Source organism: Gopherus evgoodei, chromosome 9 (assembly GCF_007399415.2).
Source record: "Gopherus evgoodei ecotype Sinaloan lineage chromosome 9, rGopEvg1_v1.p, whole genome shotgun sequence".
NCBI lineage: Eukaryota > Metazoa > Chordata > Testudines > Testudinidae > Gopherus > Gopherus evgoodei.
This window is the reverse complement of record NC_044330.1, coordinates 87,715,240-87,742,413: the sequence shown is the minus strand read 5'-3', so window position 1 is coordinate 87,742,413 and position 27,174 is coordinate 87,715,240. Positions and strand designations below refer to the sequence as shown.

The window sequence follows — 27,174 nt, the reverse complement described above, 5'->3', positions numbered from 1 at the left end:
TTTTTTTAAAAAGAGAACCTCACTTATATAATTTACTTATATAGCCCATATACTTTGATCTGTAAACTGTAACTTATGTGAATAGTCCTTACTCACCAAGTTTTCCCTTTGAGTGAAGTGGGTTAACTCATGTAGATAACAAACTCTTCAGGGTAGGGATTTCATCTTTGGCCATAAAGTTCAAAGCACATGTATGGCACCAGATACATTTTTAATCTTTTCGCTTGGGTTACCACCAGATTAGTAAAACGAAGTATTGAGTAGCAATGTCCTGCAGAGTCCACCTTAGACAAAGGATTCCTTTCATAGCCCTTCCATTCCCACAGCCAACCCTTCCACAGTCCATGTGAATGAAGTCTAACAATTAAAGGACTGGGGGAAGCTGGAGATTCATGGGTACTAGTTACCAATAAATATTCTCAGAAAATTAATATGGAGAGAACAAAAAAAAAAAGGGGCCTCGTTCACTCCCGTCAAAACTAACCAATTACTTTTATTTTTCATCTTCGAGTGATATTCACACCATTCAAGAAAAAACATTTGGGCCATGTGCATGTGAACATACATGACCTTTATTGGAGACAGGTGGGGTCATTAATTATACAGAAGTAACATCACACCATTCTCTTCCAATTTAATCCCATTTAGTTTCCTTATAAATCTGTAGCAAAAGTGCACTTTTAACAGTTCTTTTAATCTATAGTATATATTCTTTCAATATTCTCTCTCTCAAATCAGGTATTTTATTTGTAAAAATGTATCACCAGATATACAAAATACATGTATAGTGTTCTACACCACTTTTTTGTGTTTACTGTTTAGATTTGTTTTTTAAACTCAGTGTGCTCTCTTTTTGCAAGAGTTACTGATGACGGATTTCTGTCAGTATCACTATCCAGGGGCTCTGGGTTTTCCTGCAAACAAGTGGAGAGGATTGCTAATGAAGAGCAATGTTCACACAAGTAGGAACAACAAGATGACAAGGTTTTACAGTTACTGATTAAATCTCTGAAAATGAGAGTACTTTGCATAATAAAAATCAGGAACTGACTGTCCACACTTTTTCTTCTGGAGGAGAGGTGGGAGAGGATGGAACTTGTACCCAATTGTAATATGATAATATTTACTCATTTCCATTTTAAAGAAAGGAATTAATTGCTAACAGGAGGTTTCCAGTTGTGAAAGGGAACAACAGATAATGAGTACAGCCACCATAAAGGATTGCATGCATATGATGGGTTGTCTTCATGAGGACAATATTTTGGTAAAATATTCTATTTATCCTGTACAAATCACAGAATTGCCTAAATTAAGTGTCCTCATAGATACCAATCACCAGTGCGTACTACGAAATGCTGTACTAAGACCAACAAGGTAGAAGACCGCTTTGGTGTTATTTAACAAGATGAAGAAAGGAAAATATCAATTTCCACTCATGGTTTAGAGCCAGCTATGACAAGCTTTGGCACTGTAACAGGATTTTTCAAAAAGAAAATTACATAAAGGGTTTTAGAGATTCCTTATAAAATCCCTTTAATCTTTTCTTTCTAATTATCCTTGAGATTATACTATATACATTTGTAATGGATAGTTACTTAAATTCAGTCTTCACAAGACTAACATATTTTTCCCCTGTTAAGCAAGGCCTATAGTGGCATATCAAATCAGAGAGCATTTTCAGGGGCAATGATTCACATGTCAAAACTAATGTAACCAACAAGATGAAGAGGAACTCTTTGCAAGGTAGTGTGTGTTAACCTTTGTTTTTTTGTTTTTTGTTTTTCTTCCTTAATGGAAATTTCTTATTTCAAAGACTAGGAACAACTGGATCAGTTATGTAAATAATGCTTCCCTTGGTTAACTCTTCACAATTAGTGCTGTTTCCGGGTATTATCATAGGCAGATATGGTCCTGCATCTGTTTACTATATCCTGAATGAAATACTGAACAGATCCTGTTTCAGAAGAGGGCACTTTTGGCTTATGCAATAGCTCCAAGAAATACTGTAACTTTAAACTTTCTGTAACAATTGGTTGCAAGACATGCACTTTTAAAAGCTCAGCTGCTTCTTTGCTCCCCTTGAATTTGCAGCACTGTGGCTTTGAGAGTCAAACTTTTGCTTAAAAAATTAAAAAGTACAACAGATTAGGTTAAATGTGGAAAAAAATTACATCTTCTGGAGGGGGGAATAGGATAGTAAAAGTTAACAATATACAAAAAAGAGTGCTATTAGTGTTATCTAAAACCAAGATGATACATACTGAGGAATTTATAATGCTGCAGAAATAGCTTTTTATCTACCTTTTTAAAAATTACAGACATGACGTTTCAATATGTTTTAGTACTGTACTGTTTCGCATGTCTGAGTCACCAAAAATATCCAGCAACTGGCTGCTGCTTTCATATCTCAAAATACATGTTCAGCTGACACTGAATATTGAAATCATTCTGCTAAAATACAGAAAAACGACGATGATAGACTCCAAGGTATAGCCTCAGGCTGACACTGAATGGTAAAGAATTCCACAATGCTACTTTAAAAACCTTTCTTCGGTTCTTGAACAAATAAGCAGCCAGGTTTCAAGTAGAGGTAACCCAGATTTTGGAAGCTAGCAATGTAAAAAAAAATAAGAAATAAAAGCCCAGAAAGAAAATCAGAGCAAAAGCTCTGTTACGGAAGTCAGCACTCATCCTCCAAGAAATGGCAGAGGTAAACCTTTCTTTTCCCTGCTGGATCTCTCATGGTCCTACAGCAATGATGAGGAATTGTTTCTGCTGTTACTGATGTCCTTGGGACATAACCTTGATCCCTTTTTTCTTTTATTTGTACACATTTATCATTTCAGTTTTAGTCTCTGGACTGGTAGAAGAGGATATATCCGGATTCTGAGTTTTTGGAAATGTCTGATGTTAACCCATAGAATTCTTCAATGGCCTGGGCATCAATTTTCTGCAATTCAACAAGACATTAAGATTAGACCCACTCAAAATAACCAACACTAAGCGCACACACCCCCTCCCCCAATGAAATACTATTTCCAATTTACTGGATGAAGAAGTTGATTGAAAGCTACCCAATATTAATACACCAAACATTTCTTCAGTAGATTAAACTGATTAATTTGGAGAAGATTAAATCAGGATAAATTTATAAGACTATCAGATCAAAAAAACAGTTCACTGTGAAGCTACAGTGCACACACAAGGGCTCTATGAAGGCTGGCTCTAAAAATTCTAGCTGACATTTCACCCTCAGCTCTTTCTAACAACTGGAGTTGCCACCTTCCCTTAATCAAAGTCATGCAGTCTGTATGCAGATGAAAAATAGTCTGCTGTTAACATGGGAAAATATCTCCACTGGATAATGAGTGCGCACAAAATTTTTAGTAAATTCAACAGGCGGTCTAATTGAACTGCTATCTCGCAAGAGGTGATTGGGGCTCAAAAATGAACAGAACTCCTGCACTATCGGTTACTAAACAGGATCACCTATCAATAATGTAACACACAGTCACTATTTTCACATTAACTCTGTAAGAGTATATAACAAATAGGGCTTGCTCTCCCTGGAATCTAGTACAATGCTGACCAGTGTGATGTTGAGAACCTCATGAGTATTTAGATAGGGAAATAGCTTCTTTTCAATACAGACAGGAATAAATTTCTTGTCTACACAATTTAAAATTGAGAGAAAATTATTGCAGGCAAGCACAGCCAGAAAAATGAGTTTTGCATTTTGGTCTCAAAGTGGTAAGGCCTATGGTCATTATCTCTTGCGGGTGAGAGTTCCACGGTCGCGGTCCATCTTCTGAGAATGAGTTGTTTCTCATTATTGGTCAATAATTACATTGTTTCAGTGGAATGCAGCAGTCCTGAGAGGTCAGTGTCGGAAGAGAAGTCTCAGGCAGCAAGATCCTGTAAGACTGAATTTAATTCTGCAGTCATGTGGAACCAGTATAGAGACTGAAACACTGGAATGAATGCTCATGACCTGTGTTGCTAAGCAGACAATGGGTTCCTTTAGTATTTTAAAATGCCTTTAGGTCACATGATCCACCAGGATAAGATGATGGCCTGAAATGGGGAGCCAAGAGGAAATCAGTCTAGAGTGACTGAAGCTGTAATCTCCTTTACCATCCCCAAAATAGAAGATTTGGGAACGAGAGAGAAACTAAGCATATGAAAGAATCACCGAGTGACCTTTAATACTATCTCACACAGCAGCGAAGATGGCCTTGGGATACCACAAAACCAAGATTCTTGGTCCAAAGAAGAAACCCTGCTTTGGGTGGAGGAAACAGGGAGTGTTCTCTGCTTGAACACACAGAGGAAGACCCCAAGCTATAACAAGTCTAAGGAACCTCATCAACACCAAAATGGCTATTAGGCAGGAGGTATATAGTCCTTGGCATGAAGGAGTCTCTCAGAATTGATAGCATCTTGGTTCTGAGCTCACAGATCCATATGGAGTCAAATATTCAGGCCACAAACAGTGGCCTTTTCCTTTTTTTCCTTCTCTACATCTCAGTTCTGAGGGAGAGAGCAATGGTACTGAGGCATCACAGTACGTGGGCCAAAGGACGTATTTCCCTCATCAGATCAGGGGTCTCTTGGGATTCAGACTTCCACATGGCATCAAGCAAGGAATAAAGGCTCAATGCCAACTCAAAACATCATACTGAGCTGCTTTAAGGGTGTTTCCAGAGCTGAGATTCCTGGTCCTTTTGAGCCCTCAGGGTTAAGGTAGCACAAAAGGCACTTCTCAGTATTTGCACCTCTGTGGGACATAGGCAGCATTACGTATGCAGGACTTTTAAGCACATTTCCACATTACAACTGGCATCATTTGAAGCTGGTTACCTTGCCAGCCATCCTATGAAAATAAGAGGTACCCAGTACAGAGAAACAATTAACACTAATTAACTGCAATGAAGCAACTACACTATTCTAGCTATAATTAAAAGCAGGAGAATTCAGTAACAACCTAAAATACAGCAAACAGAAAAGCAGCTGGAGAAATCTAAAGGGACTCCAATTAGACATCCATCAGGAACTAGAGGATAGCACTGCTAATGTTCAGGCTGAACGATCAGTACCAGAAGGAAACTTGCCTGCAGCCCCAACCACTAAAGCTTTCTAGAAGTTTCCAGTTCAGAAAACGCAGAGTGCACAGGCTGAACCAAGTGTGTAAATTTGTACAGGTGATACTCAAAGAACCACCAATATGTTCCTTAGTATGTTTATGTGCATGAATAGATCCAGCAGCTTCAGCAATGTTCTGGTGGTCTGCTGTGAAAGTACTGGTCATAAAAATGAAAGCTGCCAGTGGGTGCACTCAATTTTGAAGAGGATGTACAGTACCTGCTTGTTTAGGCCAGTACTTTTTCCTGACCCACTGTATAAGCCTGCGGCAGCATACACTTGGTAAGTTGCCAGAAAGATGCAACAAACACAAAATAGAATTACAAAGGATATGATTTGAAACGACATGCATTATGTTGTGTGAAAATCCAAAATTCCTCAAATGCATGCATTTCAAAATGCTCTGAAGTTCTGGGGAAAAATATATGGGACAAATAAGTGTATATTTTTCCAAAGTTCTTTTCCCAGGAAGCCTTGTATATGAATATTGAGAAGAGATAGATCAGTCATTCTAACAGAAAAAATACTCACAAAAGCATATTCACCAACAGATGTAATATAATTATCTGGCAGCTCTGCAAATATTCTCTGCTGTTTAATTTAATTTAAATACCAACCAACTTACCATGAAATCAAGTCTATTTCCACTATCTAGCATTTTGAATATAACCTAGAAATATTCTTATGGATTCACTTATTTTTAAATTCTTTGGTAGCATAGCTATATATCCTAACTCATTTCCACATTCACATTCACAGATTAACAAATTAGAGACAGAAAATAACTATTTGATTACCTTGTCTCCTCCCCCTTCCATAGCAGGATTGTTTTCCACCAATATACTCAAGAGTTTTGTCCAGCCTAGTTTTAAAGTAACAATCAGTTGATGTTTCCGCCAATTCTCTTTGGGAGACTGTTCTACAGCTTAATTGACCTGATATTAAGGATTTTTTTTGTCTTTGCTATTGAACCTAAGTTATCTTTTGATCATTTTTTGGTTTACCCGAAACAATACTTTTCCCTCCACAGCATTTACAACCCTCAAATAATAGTTAGTTATTGCTCTCCTGAGTAACTATTTAGCTAAGCTACAAATTCGTTTTTATAACTTTCCTCATAATTTGGGGAAACCAATGTGGATAATAGACACTCTCCCCACTACTCTATACAGAGACTGCAGCAACCAAAAGTGATGCAGCACAGTGGCAATGTGATAGCTTGCCAAGCTAACAGTATAGGAAAGTGCATTTACCCATATTGCTCTCAAGTAATTTGTCTTTGTATATTATTCTATTTGAAGTCATCTGCCTTTGGTATTTGACATGTGACACGTTTTCACATATACTGTAATAATACACTTTTGCCTAAATAACTTTCATTTACATGATATTTTACTTGAAACTTCAACTTTCACCCAAGCAAAAATGAAACAAAACTCCTTCACTTTTATTGCATTTAGCAAATCTTGAGGCTAAAAGAAGAGTAAATTGCATCCAATTTACATTTCAGATCCAAAAAATCATAGCATTTATAACAAAAAGGTTATAAAGCTTTTTGAAGTCTTACATTACGAAACCAATAGAGACAAAAAGATTTATCCTCTGCTCTCTTAATACTTGGCAAAGCAGGCACAGAGGCTTTGGAATTATCTGTTAGCAAACTCAGGAAGACAACTTCCTTTACTTTCTATGTGTTTCATACTTAGCGGGTTAAATCTCTAGGGCTTGAAAAGTATACTTGCCCGCCTGTCCCTAGTGTGCAGGGACTTCCCCTGGCAAATGATAAGGCCTATGCCTACTGCATGTGCAGAATCTAAGCTTTACTTTTAGAAATTACTTTTTCATGCCTCATGATTGTGAATATATCTTTCTGAATTTGACCTGATGAAGTACTGAATTTCCTGCAGTCCCTCTGTGATGCTAAGCAGCAGCAACATGACACGAAACCAAAATGGTCAGTTTCAGAGCTGGTAATCAAAATCTTGTGGGGAAGCAATAAAACTGACAATCATTTCAATTTCACTGTGTAGTTTCTTGGACAAGCTAGAGCAGCAGCAGCAAGGAGCAAAGCTATTTACAGGAACAGAGGACTCACAAAAGGAAACAGGATGGGCAAAGTTGCAGCCCCTGTTCCTGCTACAGCCTGCAGTGTAGGTCAGCCCATCTCGCTAATCATTGCAGTAGCCAGGATGATTCCCAAAAACACATTATTCAGGGTAGAGGTGCTGTGTCTGGAGGTGGAGGGCATAGGTGGGGAATGGACAGGAAAGACATTGCTTTTCTGACAAAGGAGGGAGGGGAACTTCAAGTTTATCAGACACCTACCAGTTAGAAGCAGATACAAAAGACAGTCATTGAGTGGGGTTTCCTGGTAGGAATATTTCTACACTCTTCCCAGTGGGGCTGGACTTCAAAGGGACTCTCATGCCTGGACTTCACTTATGCCAAACATTTCCACCCCTAATTTTTCAACTGTGGCTTTCAGAACATATGGGATAGGAACTTGTTTTAAATGAAAACACTCATCCTGCAGAAATTGATGACAATCCCCTGACCCACAACTGCCACTCCCCTCCCCTTAATATGGAAAAGTTTCCCATTTGCCAGGGGATTTTTCAACTGCTGAATCTCCAGCTTTACAAGAGCTACATTCTGGATTCCCAATCCTGAGAAGCACAGTGAAGATTCAAGAGAGAAACAACTCACACAGACAACACTATTTTCAGATCAGTGAGATTATGAGGTTAAACAATAAATTTTCACATTACTTTAAAGCATGACTCAGGTAAGAAAAGTGAATGAAAATCTGGCATCTTTGTAGGAGACAAATCTACTCTGTCTCTTCTAGATCAGTGATTCTCAAACTAGGGCCGCCACTTGTTCAGGGAAAGCCTCTGGCAGGCCAGGCTGGTTTGTTTACCTGCCGAGTATGCAGGTTCGGCCGATAGCAGTTTGCTGCTCCAGACCAATAGGGGCTGAAGGAAGGGAGGCCAGCACATCCCTCAGCCCGCGCTGCTTCCTGCAGCCCCCATTGGCCTGGAGAGGTGAACCGCGGCCAGTTCAGCAATCGGCTGAACCTGCGGACACGGCAGGTAAACAAACCGGCCTGGCTCGCCAGGGGCTTTCCCTGAACAAGCGGTGGCCCTAGTTTGATCTAGACCAAGCCAGCACACATACAAGAGATTAAACTGTATTCTGTTCTTACTCATGGTTCAGTATAATTGCCATCAGTGTTTTCAGACAGAAATTTTGCTTTAGCCCATAAAATGAGCAAATATGACATGGAAGACATTGACTAAGAATATATTACAATATGGCTATTTTATGGCCTCTTTAAAAACCACACGTTTTTAAAGGGATTACCTTGGTGCTATTACTAATCAGTCTGGACTTATCTTAAGGAGTGATCTAAAAAAGGCCAAGAGATAAACCTTCATGTTTTATACAATATAGCTCAATGGAATATGCAAAAAAATGCTGCCACATGTTCATGTGTGTGTATATATTTTAGATACATTCTCAAAACATTTATAGGCAAGCTATTTTGTGGAGTACAAAATAAGTTTATTTTAGCTAGAGTATATCTAAAATACTCTGCTAAAAATCAAAAATCCTATGGATATCTTCAGTATCTAAATAACCATGTGCTCACAAGTCTCTTATTTTCTAATTCTAACTCCTTCCACAGTTCTTGCTACCTGTCTGTGGCAAAAATCAAGAATCCTTCCTTTTACCTACTCTTAACCTACAAAAGATGATGAAAAGCTGTTGAATTTAATGTTGAGCTACAGCCATCAGAAATATTTAGGATCAAGCCACTGACTCAAGAAAGCAAACTGGTCTCAAGAGAGAGCCTGAGATGTGGGAAAAAATACCCTAGTGTTTTACATTCTTAACAGGACAGTTGTGGTTGTACCAAATAGATGTGATCCTCAGTCTTCTGCCAAGTGATTAATGCAGCCCCTCAGTTGAGCATGGTTCTACAAATCAATTATATATACACAAATCTGCTCAGAACTTGCTGAGGATGTCCCATACACAGATTTTGTTACAAATCTTTCATGGATGCATAATGAATTCCTAGATACTGAAATAGGATCCCTGCACATAGCTAGAAAATGGGACTGTCCATACTGTTTTCACAACATAAAAGCAATCTGTATACCTACCTCTACAATGTCGTCATCAAACAGCAGCCAAAAGCCATGGCTCTTCACTATGGTGATATAATGTCCACGGTTTGGACCGCTGCCAGAAAAAAGGTCAAAGATTTATTACACTGATGCCTATATATGAAAAACAAAACATCTGTAAATAACTCAAACTATAATAAGTGGAGCTCATAGTGCCACCTATAGTTAAGGTTCACCAATACTTTCCAGTGTAAGACCTTATTTTCCATTGCCTATAACTTTGCCCAACCGTAACAGTTTGCCAAACCTTAACACGCTGGGTATCTACCTCAGATTTACTTAAAGAAAATAAAATTTCAGCAAAAATGGTTCGGCTGTGGGCACCACTCAGCTAGAATATCTGTGCAATTGCTGCTCCCCGTTGTTGTGGCACTATCACCAGAGCAGAGTGCAGAGAGACCCTCTCAAGTGTGCTCTCAGTACTCTCCTGTTGGAAGTGTGGTAGAGGAAGCTGCCAGATCCGAATGCAGAGGGGACAAGAGCCAGACCAGATAGGTAAGGGTTGCAAAGGAAGTAGATTGGGACAAGGAATTTTTGGGGTGTAATAATGTACACTAGCACTAGGTAAGCCACCAACTGCTGACCTCAGACAGTGAGGGAGAAAGTTAAGGATAAAACAAGAAACTAAACTCTCATTTTTTCTGGCTTTATTGCGTGTTTCATTTAGGATCTGAACAACACAAACATAAAACAACATGGCTTTTTTAAAGGACTTCACTGTGTATGGGGAAAGTGATTCTGTAGCCCCATTCAGTGTTATAAATTTACTGGAATTAACAATTTCTGCCTTAGAATGAAGACTTTTTTTGTTTAGAATACATAAATTAAAGTGAAGTTATCAAAGCAAAATATTTTCAACAGATGTTTTAAAAGATCTAAAATATTTAGAAAATAAATTTGTACCTGGTCTATCCTGATATGTTACATTCCAGCATGATACAAGTTTACAACAGAGCTGTGGAACTCCTAAAAGGGCCAGTGTTTACAAAACAGCAGCTCTAGAGCACAACTGCTGACCCCTTCAATAAGACAAAGTCACACTAACCGCCATTTCTATATGTCATTACTGAAAGCTATATTTACGCTAATTGGAATGTGCGTCACAGATAGCAAATGTAGGATCCAGCCCTGCAAACTCACAAGAGGAAGTTTGGATAGGATCCTCTCTTTTGCAATATCAGTATGTTGCATGAAAATGTGTTTCAGAACTATATCACAATATCAGAAACATTTACAGCATAGACAGTGTAAATAAATCCAACAGACACCGGCATGCGTTGGTTTTGTTGGCTCTCTAATTTCGACACTGATACTTTGGAAATATTCTATAGACTTTATGCTAGATTTCCAACTACTTTAAGATTTACCCCGCACTCCAAAAAAAAAAAAAAAAAAAGAACAAATAATCCCCAACCATCCCATCCTAAAGCCTGGTCTAATCTGAAGCGTAATATCAGCATAGCTTCAGGGTTGTAAAAAACGATACCTCAACCGACATATCTATACTGATCTAACCGCCAACATACACACAGCTATGTTGACCCGAATGGTCTTTTTTTAACATAGCTAGCTTTGTTTGCAGAGGTGTCCCTATACCAACAGAAAAACCTGTTCTGTTGCTGTAGGCTGTGTCTACTCTACAGGGCTATCCCAGCATAGCTATGCTAGCACAGTCTCAACATAGTATAAACATGCCCCATTTTTGACTTCTGTGAATAACATTTGATCTTTTCTTACATAATACAGTGTTTGCAATGGCCTTTCTATTTGCATCAAGTTTTATAAACAAAATATATGTTTTTCAATTATTTTAATTAAGTTTTAATTGTGCTGGATTAAAACTGTGCAGCTAATTTAAAAAGCAGTATGCAATTTAACCACTTGGTGGCACCAGCCTTTTAAAAAAAAATGTAATGATCTAGCACAGGGGTCGGCAACCTTTCAGAAGTGGTGTGCCAAGTCTTCATTTATTCACTCTAATTTAAGGTTTTGCGTGCCAGCAATACATTTTAATGTTTTTAGAAGGTCTCTTTCTATAAGTCTATAATATATAACTAAACTATTGTTGTATGTAAAGTAAATAAGTTTTTTAAAATGTTTAAGAAGCTTCATTTAAAATTAAATTAAAATGCAGAGCCCCCAAGACCAGTGGACAGGACCCAGGCAGTGTGAGTGTCACTGAAAATCAGCTCGCATGCCGCCTTCAGCACTCATGCCATAGGTTGCCTACCCCTGATCTAGCAAGTGGCAACACACAAACTGATTCTATTTTGAGAACTTTGTTTTTCCAAGAATTGATTTCATTTAGCTTTCCTGGAAGCTTTAGCGTGTTTTAAAGCTATATAAAAAGAGCAAGGCTGAGACTATGCACACTGAATAGAAAAATAGGCTGAAAATATTTTCAAAAAAATGTTTAAATGTAAAAACCTTTTTATTCTTTGAGTTGATTAGCTTAGATGTTGCTGAGATTGTTCTACATTGTCAGCTGCTGCAGTGGTATTGAAATGTACATGAATGACCAAGTGAGTTAATTTTCTTGGATACTCATGTAAAACTCAGAAAGCATTGGAGACATACCTGCCACAGTGAACTACTACAGCCACAAGGTCATACATTCTGTCAGGGTTTGTAGCATCTCCTGAAGTATTGAAGAGCCGAAGCTCCAAGGGAAAGACTACACGGTAGGAGAGTTTGGTGTATCGATGCAGCTGGTCCATGTATTTGAACCTTTTTAAGTGCAGAGCTAGAATCATGGGCAATTTCTTCACTCTCATTCTGGACCATAAAATATATTAAACATAGAACATCACATTAGAAAATACCTCTTACATTAGATAAACCTTTTAAAAGAAAATAATTAGAATTTGTGTTTAAATGATTAAAAAAAGTTTAATCTGAAATTCGGTTTTAATGAAGATGATCTGTGAAGAGCTGCTTTTTATATAAGCATTTTGGTACAACCAGGAAAGATTTATAGCACAACTGACATCCACATGCAAGACAGCTGCTTGCCTACACTGAACCAATCGTCTTTCATCATATCAGGGAAAATGAAAGATGGAATAAACCTTTGTCCTTCTGGACTGGCTTCTATTAACTAAGAAATGAGAAAAATAGATTTTCTACATCATCTGTGGCTGAAGGGGAAAACGTTCTGGAAGCATCAAACTGATTACAACTAACAGGGAAAAAGAAGTGATGTCTGGTAGTTCTTTAGGGGAGGAATGTGAAACTGACCTTTTGGGGGCTCCTCTCACTGTAGAAGTTGCTCCGAATTTATATTTTCCCTGACATTTCCCTACCTTGAATGTCAGTTATTTTGTTGTTTCAAAAAATAGCAATTGGATTAATATTGTATATTTACTAGGGCTGTCAAACAATTAAAAAATCACAATCACACGATTAAAAAAGTTGTGATTAATTGCATTGCTAAACTATAATAGAATACCATTTATTTAAATATTTGTGGATATTTTCTACATTTTTAAATATATTGATTTCAATTACAACACAAAATACAAAGTGTACAGTGTTCGCTTTACATTTATTTTTTATTACAAATATTTGCACTGTAAAAAACAAAAGAAACAGTATTTTTCAATTCATCTAATACAAGTACTGTAGTGCAATCTTTTTATCATGAAAGTTGAGCCTACAAATGTAGAATTATGTACAAAAAAATAACAGCATTCAAAAACAAAACAATGTAAAACTTTAGAGCCTACAAGTCCACTCAGTCTTACTTCAGCCAGTCGCTCAGACAAACAAGTTTGGTTACAATCTGCAGGAGATAATGCTGTCCGCTTCTTGTTTACAATGTCACTTGAAAGTGAGAACAGGCATTTGCATAGCACTGTTATAGCCAGCATCACAAGATATTTACATGCCAGATGTGCTAAAGATTCATATGCCCCTTCATACTTCAGAGGACGTGTCCATGCCGATGATGAGTTCTGCTCGATAACAATCAAGAGCTGAGAGGACTGATGCATGTTCATTTTCATCATCTGAGTCAGATGCCATCAGCAGAAGGTTGATTTTCTTCTTTGGTGGTTCGGGTTCTGTAGTTTCCGCATCTGAATGTTGCTCTTTTAAGACATCTGAAAACATGCTCCACAACTCATCCCTCTCAGATTTTGTATAGCACTTCAGATTCTTAAGCTTTGGGTCCAGTGCTGTAGCTATTTTTAGAAATCTCACATTGGTACCTTCTTGGTAAAATGAACATGTACTGGGTCATCATCTGAGACTGCTATAACATGAAATATATGGAAGAATGTGGATAAACAAAATAGGAGGCATACAATTCTCCCCCAAGGAGTTCAGTCACAAATTTAATGAATGTATTTTTTTTAAATAAGCATCATTAGCATGGAAGCATGTCCTCTGGAATGGTGGCCAAAGCATGAAGGGGCATACAAATGTTTAGCATATCTGGCACATAAATACCTTGCAACACCTGCTACAAAAGTGCCATGCAAACGCCTGTTCTCACCTTTAGCTGATGCTGTAAATCAGAAGCAGGCAGCAATATCTCCCACAAATGTAAACAAACTTTCTTTTTTTTAAGTGATTGACTGAACAAGTAGTAGGACTTGAGTGGATCTGTACGCTCTGAAGTTTCACACTGTTTTGTTTTTGAGTGCAGTTATGTAACAAAAAAATCTCCATTTGTAAGTTACACTTTCATGATAAAGAGACTGCACTTCAGTATTTGTATGAGATGAACTGAAAAATACTATTTTGTTTATCATTTTTACAGTGCAAATATTTGTAATCAAAATAATATAAAGTGAGTGCTGTACACTCTGTATTCTGTGTGGTAATAGAAATTAATATACTTGAAAACGTAGAAAAACATCCAAAAATATTTAATACATTTCAATTGGTATTCTATTGTTAAAGGTGCAATTGTGATTAATTTTTAAAATCACAATTAATTTTTTGAGTTAATCATGTGAGTTAACTGTGATTAATCAACAGCCCTATAATTTACACTAATATCTGTCCCCGCCAAGACAGAACATTAACATTTTCCAGCATATCCTAATCTTACCTCTTCTGTGCTTCCTGTTTACTGCGACACTGCTCACAGTAGTATTTATATTCACTGCATAAAGTCTCAGTATTACTGAACCCCCTGTGGAAGTTGAGAACAAAAAAATGAATTACAAACATGTGGGAACCTTAGTCACACCCTCTACTTATTTTACTATCCTTTCACTATCTGCTATCACAGAAAAGAAATATACCACAGATGAGGATTTTTCTCAAACAAGAATACCTCCCAACCACTGGTTTTAACTTGTCCCAGTCCCATGTTGTGGGATCTAAAATTCTAGCTGAGAAAATTTGGATATAGATCCCTTCAGAACATGAACTGGCCAGTATCTGATCATCAGTTAAACCGAAGGGTAGAGCACATAGCAATATAGGCTGTCATGGTTTTGGTTGCCCAATTATCTAGTTCACACCTATTGTGTGATATTTGAGGACATGTACAAAAATTAAAACTTATTAACACTCGCCATAATTTGCCCACAAAAACACAATCACACACACCCCTGCCCAAACTCACTCATCATTAGTGCCGTTATCAGCTATTAAAAAGCCAGGTCCAATGAATGCATCTTGCATAGTGCTGGGTTGATAAGCTTGGGCTTTGACAAGCTATCAGAGAGCTAATTCTAAAGCAGAGAGCTGTTCAACAAGAATGCCCTGTTGCCTGCCCTCAGAAGCTCAAGAACTCTTTAATGAAGAGCAGGAGCACTTCAGCAAAATGCAGCAGCAAGGTGACAAAGTAAAAATCCTTTGAAAAAAAAAAAAACATGAATACTTAAGTTTTGAAAAACTCTGAACACATGATGTGGTATTAACAGCCTTAGAAGACACAATTAAATGGATAATTCTTACAGTTTTGGTAGACTTTCTGTATAACAGGATCTTGTGCAGAATTCATTAGTTTATGGTAAACTTGAGTCCTAAACTGCTGCACAACTGAATATCTAAAGTAGACGCTCCATTCAGAATATGTGCAGATGTGTTTCTTCCAACCAGATTCCTTTTCATTTACCTTAGGCAATGCGTAATTGATGTATTTTGTTCCACATCAACCGATAGGTCCAGGAAGTCCTCATCTTTGCTACTAACCTTAAAAAAAAACACAACGTCATTGCGGCTTGAAATCTGGCAGGTTTAGAATTGCTTCAAGTCCCTGAAATGGTACAGATGTTGTGATTCCAAGTAGGAAGCTTTAGAGTTTGACAAATGTATAAATGAAGTAAGAGGGCCTTTCCTGAACTACTCGAGAAATACTGAAACAATCTGATGTGTAGGTCTAGTCCAAAAAGAGACTGTAAAAAAGGAACCTTCTTGTACAATGTCTTCCCCATGTGCCTGCAAGTCATATCTGCCTATTTTACTGACAAAACCAAGTTTTTACCACTGACAGTGCTCAGAAGACTAGAGAGGCTTTAAAAGGATTCTATTCTACTTTGTACAGCAATACAATTATCTGCTATATTTCAGACTCTTTAGTACTGGGAAGGATATAAGAGACAAAGAGCTGGATTTTCAGACTCTGGGGTGAGTGATAAGGCCTGGCCTTTAGGAAAACATCTTTTGACTTGTGAGCCAATCACATTTAGTCTTAAAATCCCTGAGAAAGAACCCCATTTGGTGCCATTTTTGGAAGGTTCCTTTTTAAACCATAAAAATAATTTAGATTTAAAGTGCTGACTAGTATTTGGAGCTATGTGAAAAAATGTTGCTATCCAATATCATACTAATTTTTCTTTTCCTCACAACGGGGCTTTCATTTGTTGAAATACTGTTAAACCAATGATTACATGGCTAAGTACAAATTCCCAGCCCAAAAGTGGTTCTTTCAGTTTCAGTCTTTCTGATCCCTCCTTTGTTCTCAACACAGTGATTATGGATTAACAAGAAACGTCATCTTTTGACTTGAAAACACTTGGTTAAAACACAAATTCAGGAGTACCTTTCCCAGACTTGAAGAAGAGGTCTGTGTAGCTCACAAGCTTGTCTCTTTCACCAACTGAAGTTGGTCCAATAAAAGATATTACCTCACCTATCTTGTCTCCTTAACATTCTGACACAAACATGGCTACACTACCACTGCAAATTTAGCACTGTAAGTAAATGGTGAGTAACTCTTGTGGAAACACAACATACACTACGACTGTCACAAGAAATTACAACAGGACAAAAAGGTGGCTCCTATCAGCCAGGTGCAAACTGCTTTGGTGGAAATGAGGAGGGGGAAGGAAAGGACACTGTGCTTTTACTAAGAAACATACCTTAATGAGTACTAGTTTGAATGGACAGCTGATACAGCCATAAAATAGGTTAGGTTCAATTTTTAATCAGAAAATGTTCAATTTCATCTACCCTAATAAATGAAAAATTTTGTTTAGAATTAGGGAAAATGGTCCAGTGCCTTTGAAAAATCAAATAAAGAGGTGTTTTGTTTTTCAACATACAGCTTCACAGTTAAGACATCTGGTTTCGTTGGTTAGTGTTCCCTGGAAGATTTCATGGACCCATGTCAAATCAGTCTTGTCTCCTTCCTCACTCTCAATGCTGCCATTCTGGAGTTTGCCATTCTGTCTCTCCTGTTTTTTCTCTTCCTGTAGTAAGTCAGCAATAGTGTTCAGTAGGTAGTTTAGGAATTCATGTGCATCTTGCTGCATATAATTATCAAATAACTCTGGAAAGAAAACAGAAAAGATTGGGAAGAATGAAAGAACATAACAACAACGCTATCGTTAAAGCACAAACTTTATAAGGCCACTCTGCTTTAGTGAAGCACTGCACATTCTTTTCTCTCTTCTATAATTTTTAAATTCTTTTAGCCACTGCTATTAGTTAACAGTATTTAACTCTTTAAATCATGTTAGTATACAGTGTCAAAGATGCTATATGAAACAGAGCTGTAATTATGTAGTTCTAGCAACAGCTGTTATGGACTTCAGCTTAGGCGCTCTCCTACTTCTTGGCTCCCAGGAGGAAGGCAGCCTTCTAAAAATTAGTTACGCTCCTTAAGTTAAGGAAGGCGGGCCTGGCAAACATTTAAATTGGCTTCCGTTGATTCTTTTGGGGAATAAGGTAAGATGAGTAAGTTTAGATGTGCTGCAAGGGACCACTGGTACATGAAGGCCAATATTTTACCTCAGGAGGAAAATGAAAAAAATCCTATAAATCAATGACAATTTACAATCTCTGATTGGGCTTGAAAAGATAACATGCACAAAAGTTCTTCACAACTAGTCCTGGGAAATAACCACTGGATTCCCAATACGAAGAAAGAAACTGATTACCCATTACTTTTTTCTTGCCCTGAGTACAGGAGAGAAAGAGAGGGTGAGAGTTACTTTAAGTCACATCTGAGCTTCCCTAATCTGGCCGTAACTATGCATGTACCCAGTCCATGGTACAATTTAAATCATTGCTTGTGATGCTTTAAGTTGTAATGGCTTGTTACAGACTTCTATACTGGCATTATACTAGCACGGAATAGCCAGGGTATCCAAAGCTCTGGGCTCCCTACCCTCTGTGTGATTGGCTGACATCAGGATGGGATCACTAAACCAGATGAAAACCCACCTTAAATAAAGATACTTTACAGGAACCATCTACACACGCTTCATACTACACAAGCAGTGAAAATCTGTACCACATAAATTGGGGCATGAACCTTTTAAAACACAGTTGGTAAACCTTGCCAAATGCCAGTCACTAGATACACTTGAAAAGAGTTTGGGTTACTTAAAAATGCGCAGCCTAATAGCCTAATATTGAAATTTGATCAGGTACTTCAGTTATTCATTTACCATTTTCTTTCCTCAACCGGGAAATAAATTTCTTAGGTGGGATGACCCCCACCTTCTTCTTTTGTGTGGCAATGCTGTTAAAGAGATCGGAGAGGCACGTAAGGAGGCTTTCCTTCTTCCGGGGCTGGACCTTGTATGCCAAAACTTTTTCCCGAAACGGGCGACAAAAATAAAGTGCCTGTAGAACTGAGTTGCAGTAGCAGGTATTGCCAAACTGGTTAAAACAGAACAAGACACATATTTCCATTATTACATCTGTTAAAAAGAAACCAACAAAGAGAGACTGAGGAAGCTAAGGACAAACAACAGAGGAGTACAAAAACTAATATGTAGAGAAATATTTTTATGAAATTAAAAAACTCCATGACTACTTTTCTAATTGAGACATTCCATCTGAAATGCTGGAAACCTAAATCACAACAGCACAAGAATCAAAATGTGAACGACAGATCATGACAATTTCTTTGTCTGAACAGAGTGAAAAATGAGATTTTTAAAATTTTGTCTAAAGTTATACAATTAAGGAAGGTTTTCTGCATAAGATTTTTAGCACGATAGACCCATCCAAATTTTGGTGTTCTGAGCAATCACTTATTGCGAAGATATTGAGAACTGACATTTGTAATTCTGGCAAAGCAACAGACTAATGACCTTTCTACTTAAATATCCATATGTTAACTAGAGAGGAAGCCTATTTTTATGGAAGATGTTACCATGGCCTTTAAAAAAACTTTAACTATTAAGAGTAGGTATCCTCAATAGCTATAGTGAGGAACATTCATAGTACTAGGAACATCTTAAAAGTAAAAGAAAACACTGGAAGGACACATACTGAATTTGCATTCTTTACAACCACTGAAGAGTTTTAGACGGAAAACATACAAAAAGTTCATCACTCAAGATATTTTTAGAAGTGACTTTTGGGACAGAACTTGATAAACCTTGGTTTTCAGAGGCCCCTCCAAAGTGGCTCAATTTGGACATGCAAAAGCTAAGGCAACAGAGTCACTAGCCATGTTTAAAATCTTGGCCATAATTCCCACCGGATAGGAGAAACTAAAAGTAAACATTAGATTGAACCGCTTTCAATCTTGGAAGCCCAGATAGTGTATAAGTAACTTTTCTCAAACAAAGTTTCAATTACCACAATTCTTTATCAAAGACTAAATTACAGTATCTGGGTAAATTGGGCCAAGTATCTTACACCTTTTAGAAAACAAGGATCAAGAATGGTATATATTAATGAATAATCAATATGTGCTGTGGATCAAATGAGAAATTTTAGCATTGATTATAAGAACTAAATATCAAAAGATTAGCCTATATTTCAGGGGACTGAACTAATAGCAGTGGAGTTTTATCTGGACCTTAAAACACGTCAATTTAAAGGTATAATGATTGACAAGAAAAGCAGCTGGGTGGAACAGATTCTCCATTATAGGTGCTGAAGTAGTATTGCTTTCTCTCATTTCTTACGTACTATGTTAATATAATACCTTTACCAAACTTATCAAGGATCTGGATCAAAGCAGTTGTTATCTTAACTGCAAGTTTTTTTCTGTGGTAATTTAGTTACTATTAAAATTCTATTTTATTTACACAAGCAACCACCATAGTTCATTTATTGAAGGGAGGGCTATGTGTATAGGGGACAATACAGCGAATGTCTGCTAAGAAAAGGCTATTCCAGGGTTTGTCAGGCAGGTAAAACTAGTGAGTGACGGCATGATTATTAGTCCTGCACAGGACTGAAGCTACAGTCACTGATGTGAAGAGACGCTATTGAGAGACCCAAGACCATAACGTGGAGACAAGAAGCAAAATGACAGGATGGCAACTGGTAGCATCACTGTATTCCTTCAGATCAGTTCTATTACAGTATTGTAACAAGGTCACAATAGGTGGATTCAAATTTTATGTTTGCCTGTGTCAGATATCAATATGCCTTTTGAGACAACAAGTAAGTAACACATTAAGTATTTCCTGTTTACAAAGAAATATTAGCAAAAACACATGATGCAGTGATATCTAAGAGCAGCTGTTTTACATCTGCCATATCTGAAGGCTGTGTCATTAGACGACAGGGCTGATGATATGGAATGTCTAGAGGCGATGTGTCCCAGATTGCTTAACAAGGAGAAATACTTAAAACACTGAAAAGTTAGATGCTTTTATACAATGACATGAAATAGTTCATTTTTGGTGGTATGTTCCTTCTGTTTATAGTAATCTGCACAATTTATTTTATAATGACTGGATTGTATAACATTGTTACTCAAAAAAGCCAAATAAACAATGATTTTGGGTCTGTTTGTCCTGAGAATTTTCTTGTAAATGAGCTCTGCATCTCAAGAGCATTCTGGGTGAAATATTTTAAACAACCATAATTAACATACAAATAAACCAACTGTAGAATACTGATAATCATATTAAGTGGTACTCTGGGAATATGGCTACAGCATACGCCAGAATTTTGTATAATTACTGTAGCAGAACGATTGCAAGATAAATAGTCAATTTTCTGGCTGAGAGAAATATAAAATTAAAATTTAATTCATGCAGCTCAAAAGGTTACAGCCTTGTCATCCTTATAGTTGCATTAACATAACTTTACATGATACATGAAATGAAGAACCATGGTTCAAAATTGTTAGCTACATGATCAAAATAAATATACAAGCTGAACAAACATTTAATTTATGTTTATTCTTATCCATCTCTTTACTAATAACCTGTAAGACTGAATAACCAGCACATTCATGAAATCTGTAGGTGATACAAAATTGGCAAGTGTTGACAACACCAATTATGACAGAGAAATAATGCAAGAGGACCTGGAAAGATTGGAAACACTAGCACAAAAGAAAAATGAAAATCTTTTGGAAGAATACTAGCTCATATATTTGGGGGAGAAATCCCCGAAACATATTTAATGGGAGGCAGAATCCTAGAAACTAGCAATACTGAAAGAACAGGAGGTTAATAGAGGAATTGTTGTCCATCACTAACCTCCAGTTCTTTCAGCATTGCTAATTTCTGGGTTAGTGAGTTTACACTGTGATGTGGCAGCAAAAAGGTCAATGTGGTTTTTGATGGTACACACAGAGGAATCAGATCATGCATTTAGGGATTAATAATAAGAATTTTAGTTATAAACTGGGGACACATCCGTTGGAAGTACCAGAGGAGGAGAAGGACCTTGGAGTATTGGTTGATCACAGGATGACTATGAACCGCCAATGTGATATGGCCATTAAAAAAGCTAATGCAGTTTTAGGATGCATCAGGCGAGGTATTTCCAGCAAAGATAAGGAGGTGTTAGTATCGTTATATAAGGCACTGGTGAGACCTCATCTGGAATACTGTGTGCAGTTCTGGTCTCCCATGTTTAAGAAGGATGAATTCAAACTGGAACAGGTTCAGAGACAGGCTACTAGGATGATCTGAGGAATGGAAAACCTGTCCTATGAAAGGAGACTCAAAGTGCTTGGCTTGTTTAGTCTAACCAAAAGAAGGTTGAGGGGGGATATGCTTGCTCTTTATAAATATATCAGAGGGATTCATATTAGGGAGGGAGAGGAATTATTTAAGCTTAGTACCAATGTAGACACAAGAACAAAAGGGTATAAACTGGACACTAGGAAGTTTAGACTTGAAATTAGACGAAGGTTTCTAACCATTAGAGGAGTGACGTTCTGGAACAGCCTTCCAAGGGGAGTAGTGGGGACAAAAGACATATCTGGCTTTAAGACTAAGCTTGATAAGTTTATGGAAGGGATGGTATGATGGGATAGCCTAATTTTGGCAACTGATCTTTGATTATCAGCAGGTAAGTATGCCCAGTGGTCTGTGATGGGATGTTATATGGGATGGGATCTGAGTTACTGCAGAGAATTCTTTCCTGGGTGCTGGCTGGTGAGTCTTGCCCACATGCTCAGGGTTTAGCTGATCGCCATATTTGGAGTCAGGAAGGAATTTTCCTCTGGGGCAGATTGGCAGAGGCCCTAGAGGTTCTTCGCCTTCCTCTGCAGCGTTGGGCATGGGTCACTTGCTGGAGGATTCTCTGCAGCTTGAGGTCTTCAAACCACAATTTGAAGACTTCAATAACTCAGACATAGGTTAGGGGTTAGTTATAGAAGTGGATGGGTAGGATTCTGTGACCTCCTTTGTGCAGGAGGTCAGACTAGGTGCTCAAAATGGTCCCTTCTGACCTTAAAGTCTATGAGTCTATGAGATCACAATGTGTGGAATTAATAGGTCCTGCATATACAACTCTGGTGCGATTAACTATGTTGCATCCAAAAGTGTGATAGGTACTTTACAAACACAAGAAAGCACATACATCCAAGAGCTTGTATTAGAATCTCAAGGCGAAAGTAGTAAAAACACCAACAGTGAAGTCCTGGCCTCATTGAAATCCATAGCAAAACTTCTACTGACTTCAAGATGGCCAAGATATCACCCCAAAGGTACTAAAGAACCCAGCTACTGACCTTGCCCTCGTTTGTATTACAGAGACCACTTTCTGAAATAAACATTACTATTATAACATTTAACTACACAATTTTAAATAAAAATCCTTTTCCATTTATTCATGTTGTGTAACAGCTCTTTGTCTAGTCAGTTTCACTGTTTCTCCTTTACAGTCAATTTCCCCTATAGGAGCCCACACAGCAACAGGAAAGTTGTTTGTTTGTGTTTTCTGAACAGGAAAATGTCATTGTACAGCCACGAAAAATGACTAGAGGATTCAGGCCAGTACATAACATGAAATTACTTTTAACTAATTTTTTAAAAAAATCAAAACACATGATTTTCAGTTTAATAAATCCTGCTTAAAACAAAATATTTATCAAAAATGCTAACTAATTTTAATTGAATTTAAAATAATTTTAAAATTACTCCTCTATAGAAAATTTCCATCAGACTGCACTTTGAGGACAAAAACCTCTTAAAATTGAAAATGTTATAGTTTCACAATAGAGGATTATAATCTGCAGAGGTAAAAAACTGTTCTGCAAACCTTTTCAGGTGCTCCAGATGATTTCACACTTTATCAAGAGGACTGAGATCAACAGGAGAAGAAAAAAAATGAGGTAGTGGGGAAGGAATTTTTGATAGCGAAGTAAAAATGCAAAAAAATTATCGAAGGAAACAAAACTACAGATATTAGACATTTTGTCCTTTTGAATATTGCATGTGGGTGGTAAAAGGATTTTTCTCTTATTTTTAGAAGGCAATTTTTTCTTCTTCAAACTATTTATCATTTCAGTATATAAGCTACAACAGAACATGCCTTCCATATTTTCCCATTATGATACAAATCTCAGAAGCATTGGAATGGCCATTAACACAACACTTAAGGAAGATAATTCAGTGCGTTGATTGTTGAGTGACTGAGAACATGATCTGCTAGGGACAAAACAAAAATCAAATAAATCAAATGTGTTCACAATGTGCAGCTGTAGGCAAGCAATACGTTAGTAACTATATTAGCACTATTCAGTACATTAGGTTGTTTCAGTTCTGAGGTGAAATGTGTGTCTAAATGATCCACTAAGGGAGGAAGAGCTAAGTTTAATTTACTGTGAATGAAGTTAACCAGAGCTATATTTTTCACATAAAAAATGAACTATGTCCTGTGATAATTGTAAACATTTCACTTTTTTACATCATATTATTAATAAAAGGGTATGATAGGTGAATGTAACATTCAATCTTCCTTATCCAGAAGCATTAATCTGACATCCTAAACATAAGTGATAAAATAATGTTGCATTCTTTTCACAATCCTTAATTTAGTTATAACATTGCAAATTAGGCAATTTTTATGGCCTTAGAGGTCTTAATCATACTGGAAACACGAAAACTGACTGAAGTTATGGCAAACAGTTGTTTTAAACAGGAGCTCTCATGCGGATTCAAGCCTGAAAAAACGTTCATTTCTATACAAAGGGAATTGACTTAGCTGGTATTTTTCTGTATTCTCTGATCTTTCCTCAAACAGGACTGTCCTCTCTAAGCCCATATGAAAAACATGGGACTTGAAAAGCAAACAGCTTTTATTGGTTTGAGCTTTTGGGACTAAGACCCACCAAAGTAACAGTTTAATATCTGACACATCTTCTCTGCTGGTCAACCATACCCTGCTTTTATCTACCCTATGATCTAATGGGCTTTTCTGATCCTATATTTAAAAGTGTGCCCAAGAATGAATGTCCCACAGAATTTTGTAATCATTAACATTTTCTATTTCACTACAGTTAACTTTTAAGATTAATCTTTTAGTTAAAAACAAAATTTAGCATGCATGTGACAGGATGTAGTGCTTAAATAGATTTCTACTTTGTGCCAGAACAACCCATGTATAAGGTTCTAAAAGAGAATCCTGTCAATTTCAGAATAGGAGGATTGAAATAGAAAACAGCATTTTAAAAATAGTAAAGAAAATTCACTCACATTGACCAAGCCAAAATAATGTTCATTCACAGGAAACTGTTCAGGACCAATCTCTTTCTCCAAAGCAGAGGCATTGGCGCCCTGGGGGGGGGAAGGGGAGGGGACAAAAACAAAACCCCACATATGACTACTAGGAAAAAACTCCCTCTCAAAAAAAAATCTAATATTCATGCCATTTCTAGTAAAACAAAGAGTGAGAATGGAACTGTTAAAACATTTTATATTATACATAAGGGGAAGTGAATGTAGATGTGAAGTAATGCTTTAAAATAATGCTTGTAGCTTAGATTTCAGGGTTCAATGAATACAATTTTTTAAAATCTCTTTCTATGATTTTTAAGAAGTTGCGGGATAAGACCACTGGACCAGACCTAGCTGATAATGTAATATAATAGGTCCCCTTTCATCAAAAATTAATTCAATGTTAGACTATTTGTGCATTTCAGATTTTAAAGAAGGAAGGTAAAGCAAGTTAATATGTACCTTGATGGAAGACAGATATTGAACTTTGCTGTACAATCTTTTAGTGAGTCTAAAATTAAATTGCAACAATTTAGTTTTACAGAGAATGTATTGGACTCTTGCATACTAATTCAAATGTTATCTACAAGACAGTGATGTGTGCTTGCAAGGCTGGAATCATCATGGTAACATGGCACATTTTTGTTCAAATGTTTGATACTACTTTATTTCTAGAATCTAATTGAAAACTAGAACACAACCTTAGCAATGTTGGTGCAACTAGCTCTGGTGTAGTAAGCTTCCAGCAGGGGTGCTAGGGACCAAGGCATTGAAGAACAAAACCAGTTTATTAATGCTGGACAATGGAAAAGCAACATCTTTTTTGGTTTATGTAACTCTTGTAGCATTAATTTTAAAAATCAAAGAAACTTTAAAATTTAAACCAGAAATGTAGCTCATTTTCAATATTTCCAAAGATATTACAAATAGAAAAAAAGTATGTGAAAATAGTGAAGTACTGGTCTTTTTTAAAAATCAAACAGTTGCAGCTGCCATATTTTCACAACAAATTTTAAATTTTATAAAATAATTTTTTCAACATTTGAGAGTTTCAAGAGAGTGTAAAAATATAATTTATCGCTCCCTCTTCCTGCCTCCCACCGATCCTTCAATGTATCTGCATGGATCTGCTTGTAGGAATAGGACCTAAAACATTATTTGCAGTTAGATATAAACTCCTAACACAGCAACACAGTATGGACACTTCATTTAAATTCATTTCATATTATCAAGATATCATGCCTTCATCTTAAAAACTCCAGTTTATAATACCCGACTATGGGTTTATATTTAAAAGAAGATACTGTTTTATCTCGGGGTGAACATCAAAACTACAAACTACTGATCAAACTGAGGGATTTTTGCACTTGAATCTATACAAAAATTTGCTAGAGAAAAAAAAAACGTTTTTCCACATTCACTAAGGAGATCTGATTAGTCAGTCATCCAGGAAGGTCATTTAAATTTAGCGGAGCATGTGCTATAAAAATAAACAAGGAACTCAGAATAAATTCGCTATGTAGATGGATTAAAGAAAACAGACTGAAGGGCAGGAAGAATGATAGGCAAGATGGGTGCCTTGAGAGAAAACAGATTTTTAAGTGGAGGAGTGTGCTATAGGAAAGGAACAATGTGTCTCCCTGAATCATCCACTGAGGAAGTCAAACTACACGAGAAAGTGGATTACCAGAAAACACTACCTATGAAAATGTATGTGAAGACTGCTGAATAATCTAGAACTGTGCCTGTCAGTTGCCAGGTTCCAATTTCAAATCTTCTGTTAGCATCCTATTTATAGCTCAAACAGCATTTTAAGGCATCTGAATCACTAATGACAAGTGCTTTTCTATAGCTATTTTTTTTATCTAAAGATGCTTAGACATGCTTTGAGTCCTTTTAATAATCTCATAAAATTTTTACAATGCTGTTCCCGCTTTTTTAAATAAATGTAACTGAAAGTGAAAATTAAAATATTAAGTAAAAAACTGTATTAATGAACTCTGACATTTGCATAGTTGAAAATCATAAAAAATTAGCAAATGCAAAAGGTATGTTCCAGCAGAAATATTCATTTGGCTATTTTGCACATCCTTTAAGTTTTTCATATGTGATGAACAATAATAAATCTAAAAGTGGCCTACAGATGAGAAAAAAAATTAGGATTGTACCTCTTTTGCATCTTTACGATGTATAAAAGAACACAGAAAGGATTCTCACCCCAGCTTCCAAGGTTTTAGTTTCTGCCCATATTTCAGATTAGAAATTCAAAACTTTTCTGCTCTGTTGTTCCTGGAAAGCATTACTAAGAACAGGTAGGATTAAGACATTAGAGATCTAGTCTTTACATGGTGGGTATATCTACGCTGCAGGGACTATACAAGCATATCTACATTACAGGAAATATTCCGGTATAGCTAAGGCACTGTAGCTATGCTGGCATAATCTGGTAGCATAGATGCCGCTTACACTGATGTAAGGGGTTTTTCTGTCAAGGTAGAACACCATCT

At 36.9% G+C, this 27,174-nt stretch overlaps 1 protein-coding gene across 2 annotated transcripts in view; it reads right to left on the bottom strand.

Annotated features, from left to right (window-relative positions):
- Positions 1-550: 550 nt before the first annotated feature.
- Positions 551-27,174, bottom strand: part of LOC115657338 (ubiquitin carboxyl-terminal hydrolase 12) — a 54,770-nt gene continuing 28,146 nt past the window's right edge. The window contains exons 2-10 of one of the 2 annotated variants that reach the window (XM_030575041.1): positions 24,647-24,727; positions 18,188-18,401; positions 16,838-17,064; positions 15,409-15,485; positions 14,392-14,475; positions 11,913-12,110; positions 9,312-9,390; positions 5,940-6,004; positions 2,866-2,950 (exon numbers count right to left, since the gene is read on the bottom strand). In XM_030575041.1, coding sequence (XP_030430901.1) covers positions 5,987-6,004; positions 9,312-9,390; positions 11,913-12,110; positions 14,392-14,475; positions 15,409-15,485; positions 16,838-17,064; positions 18,188-18,401; positions 24,647-24,727 — 978 coding nt within the window. In that variant the 3' untranslated portion in view covers positions 2,866-2,950; positions 5,940-5,986. Of the gene's footprint in view, positions 2,951-5,939; positions 6,005-9,311; positions 9,391-11,912; positions 12,111-14,391; positions 14,476-15,408; positions 15,486-16,837; positions 17,065-18,187; positions 18,402-24,646; positions 24,728-27,174 lie in introns of both variants that reach the window. The other variant, XM_030575040.1, reaches the window with a different exon arrangement.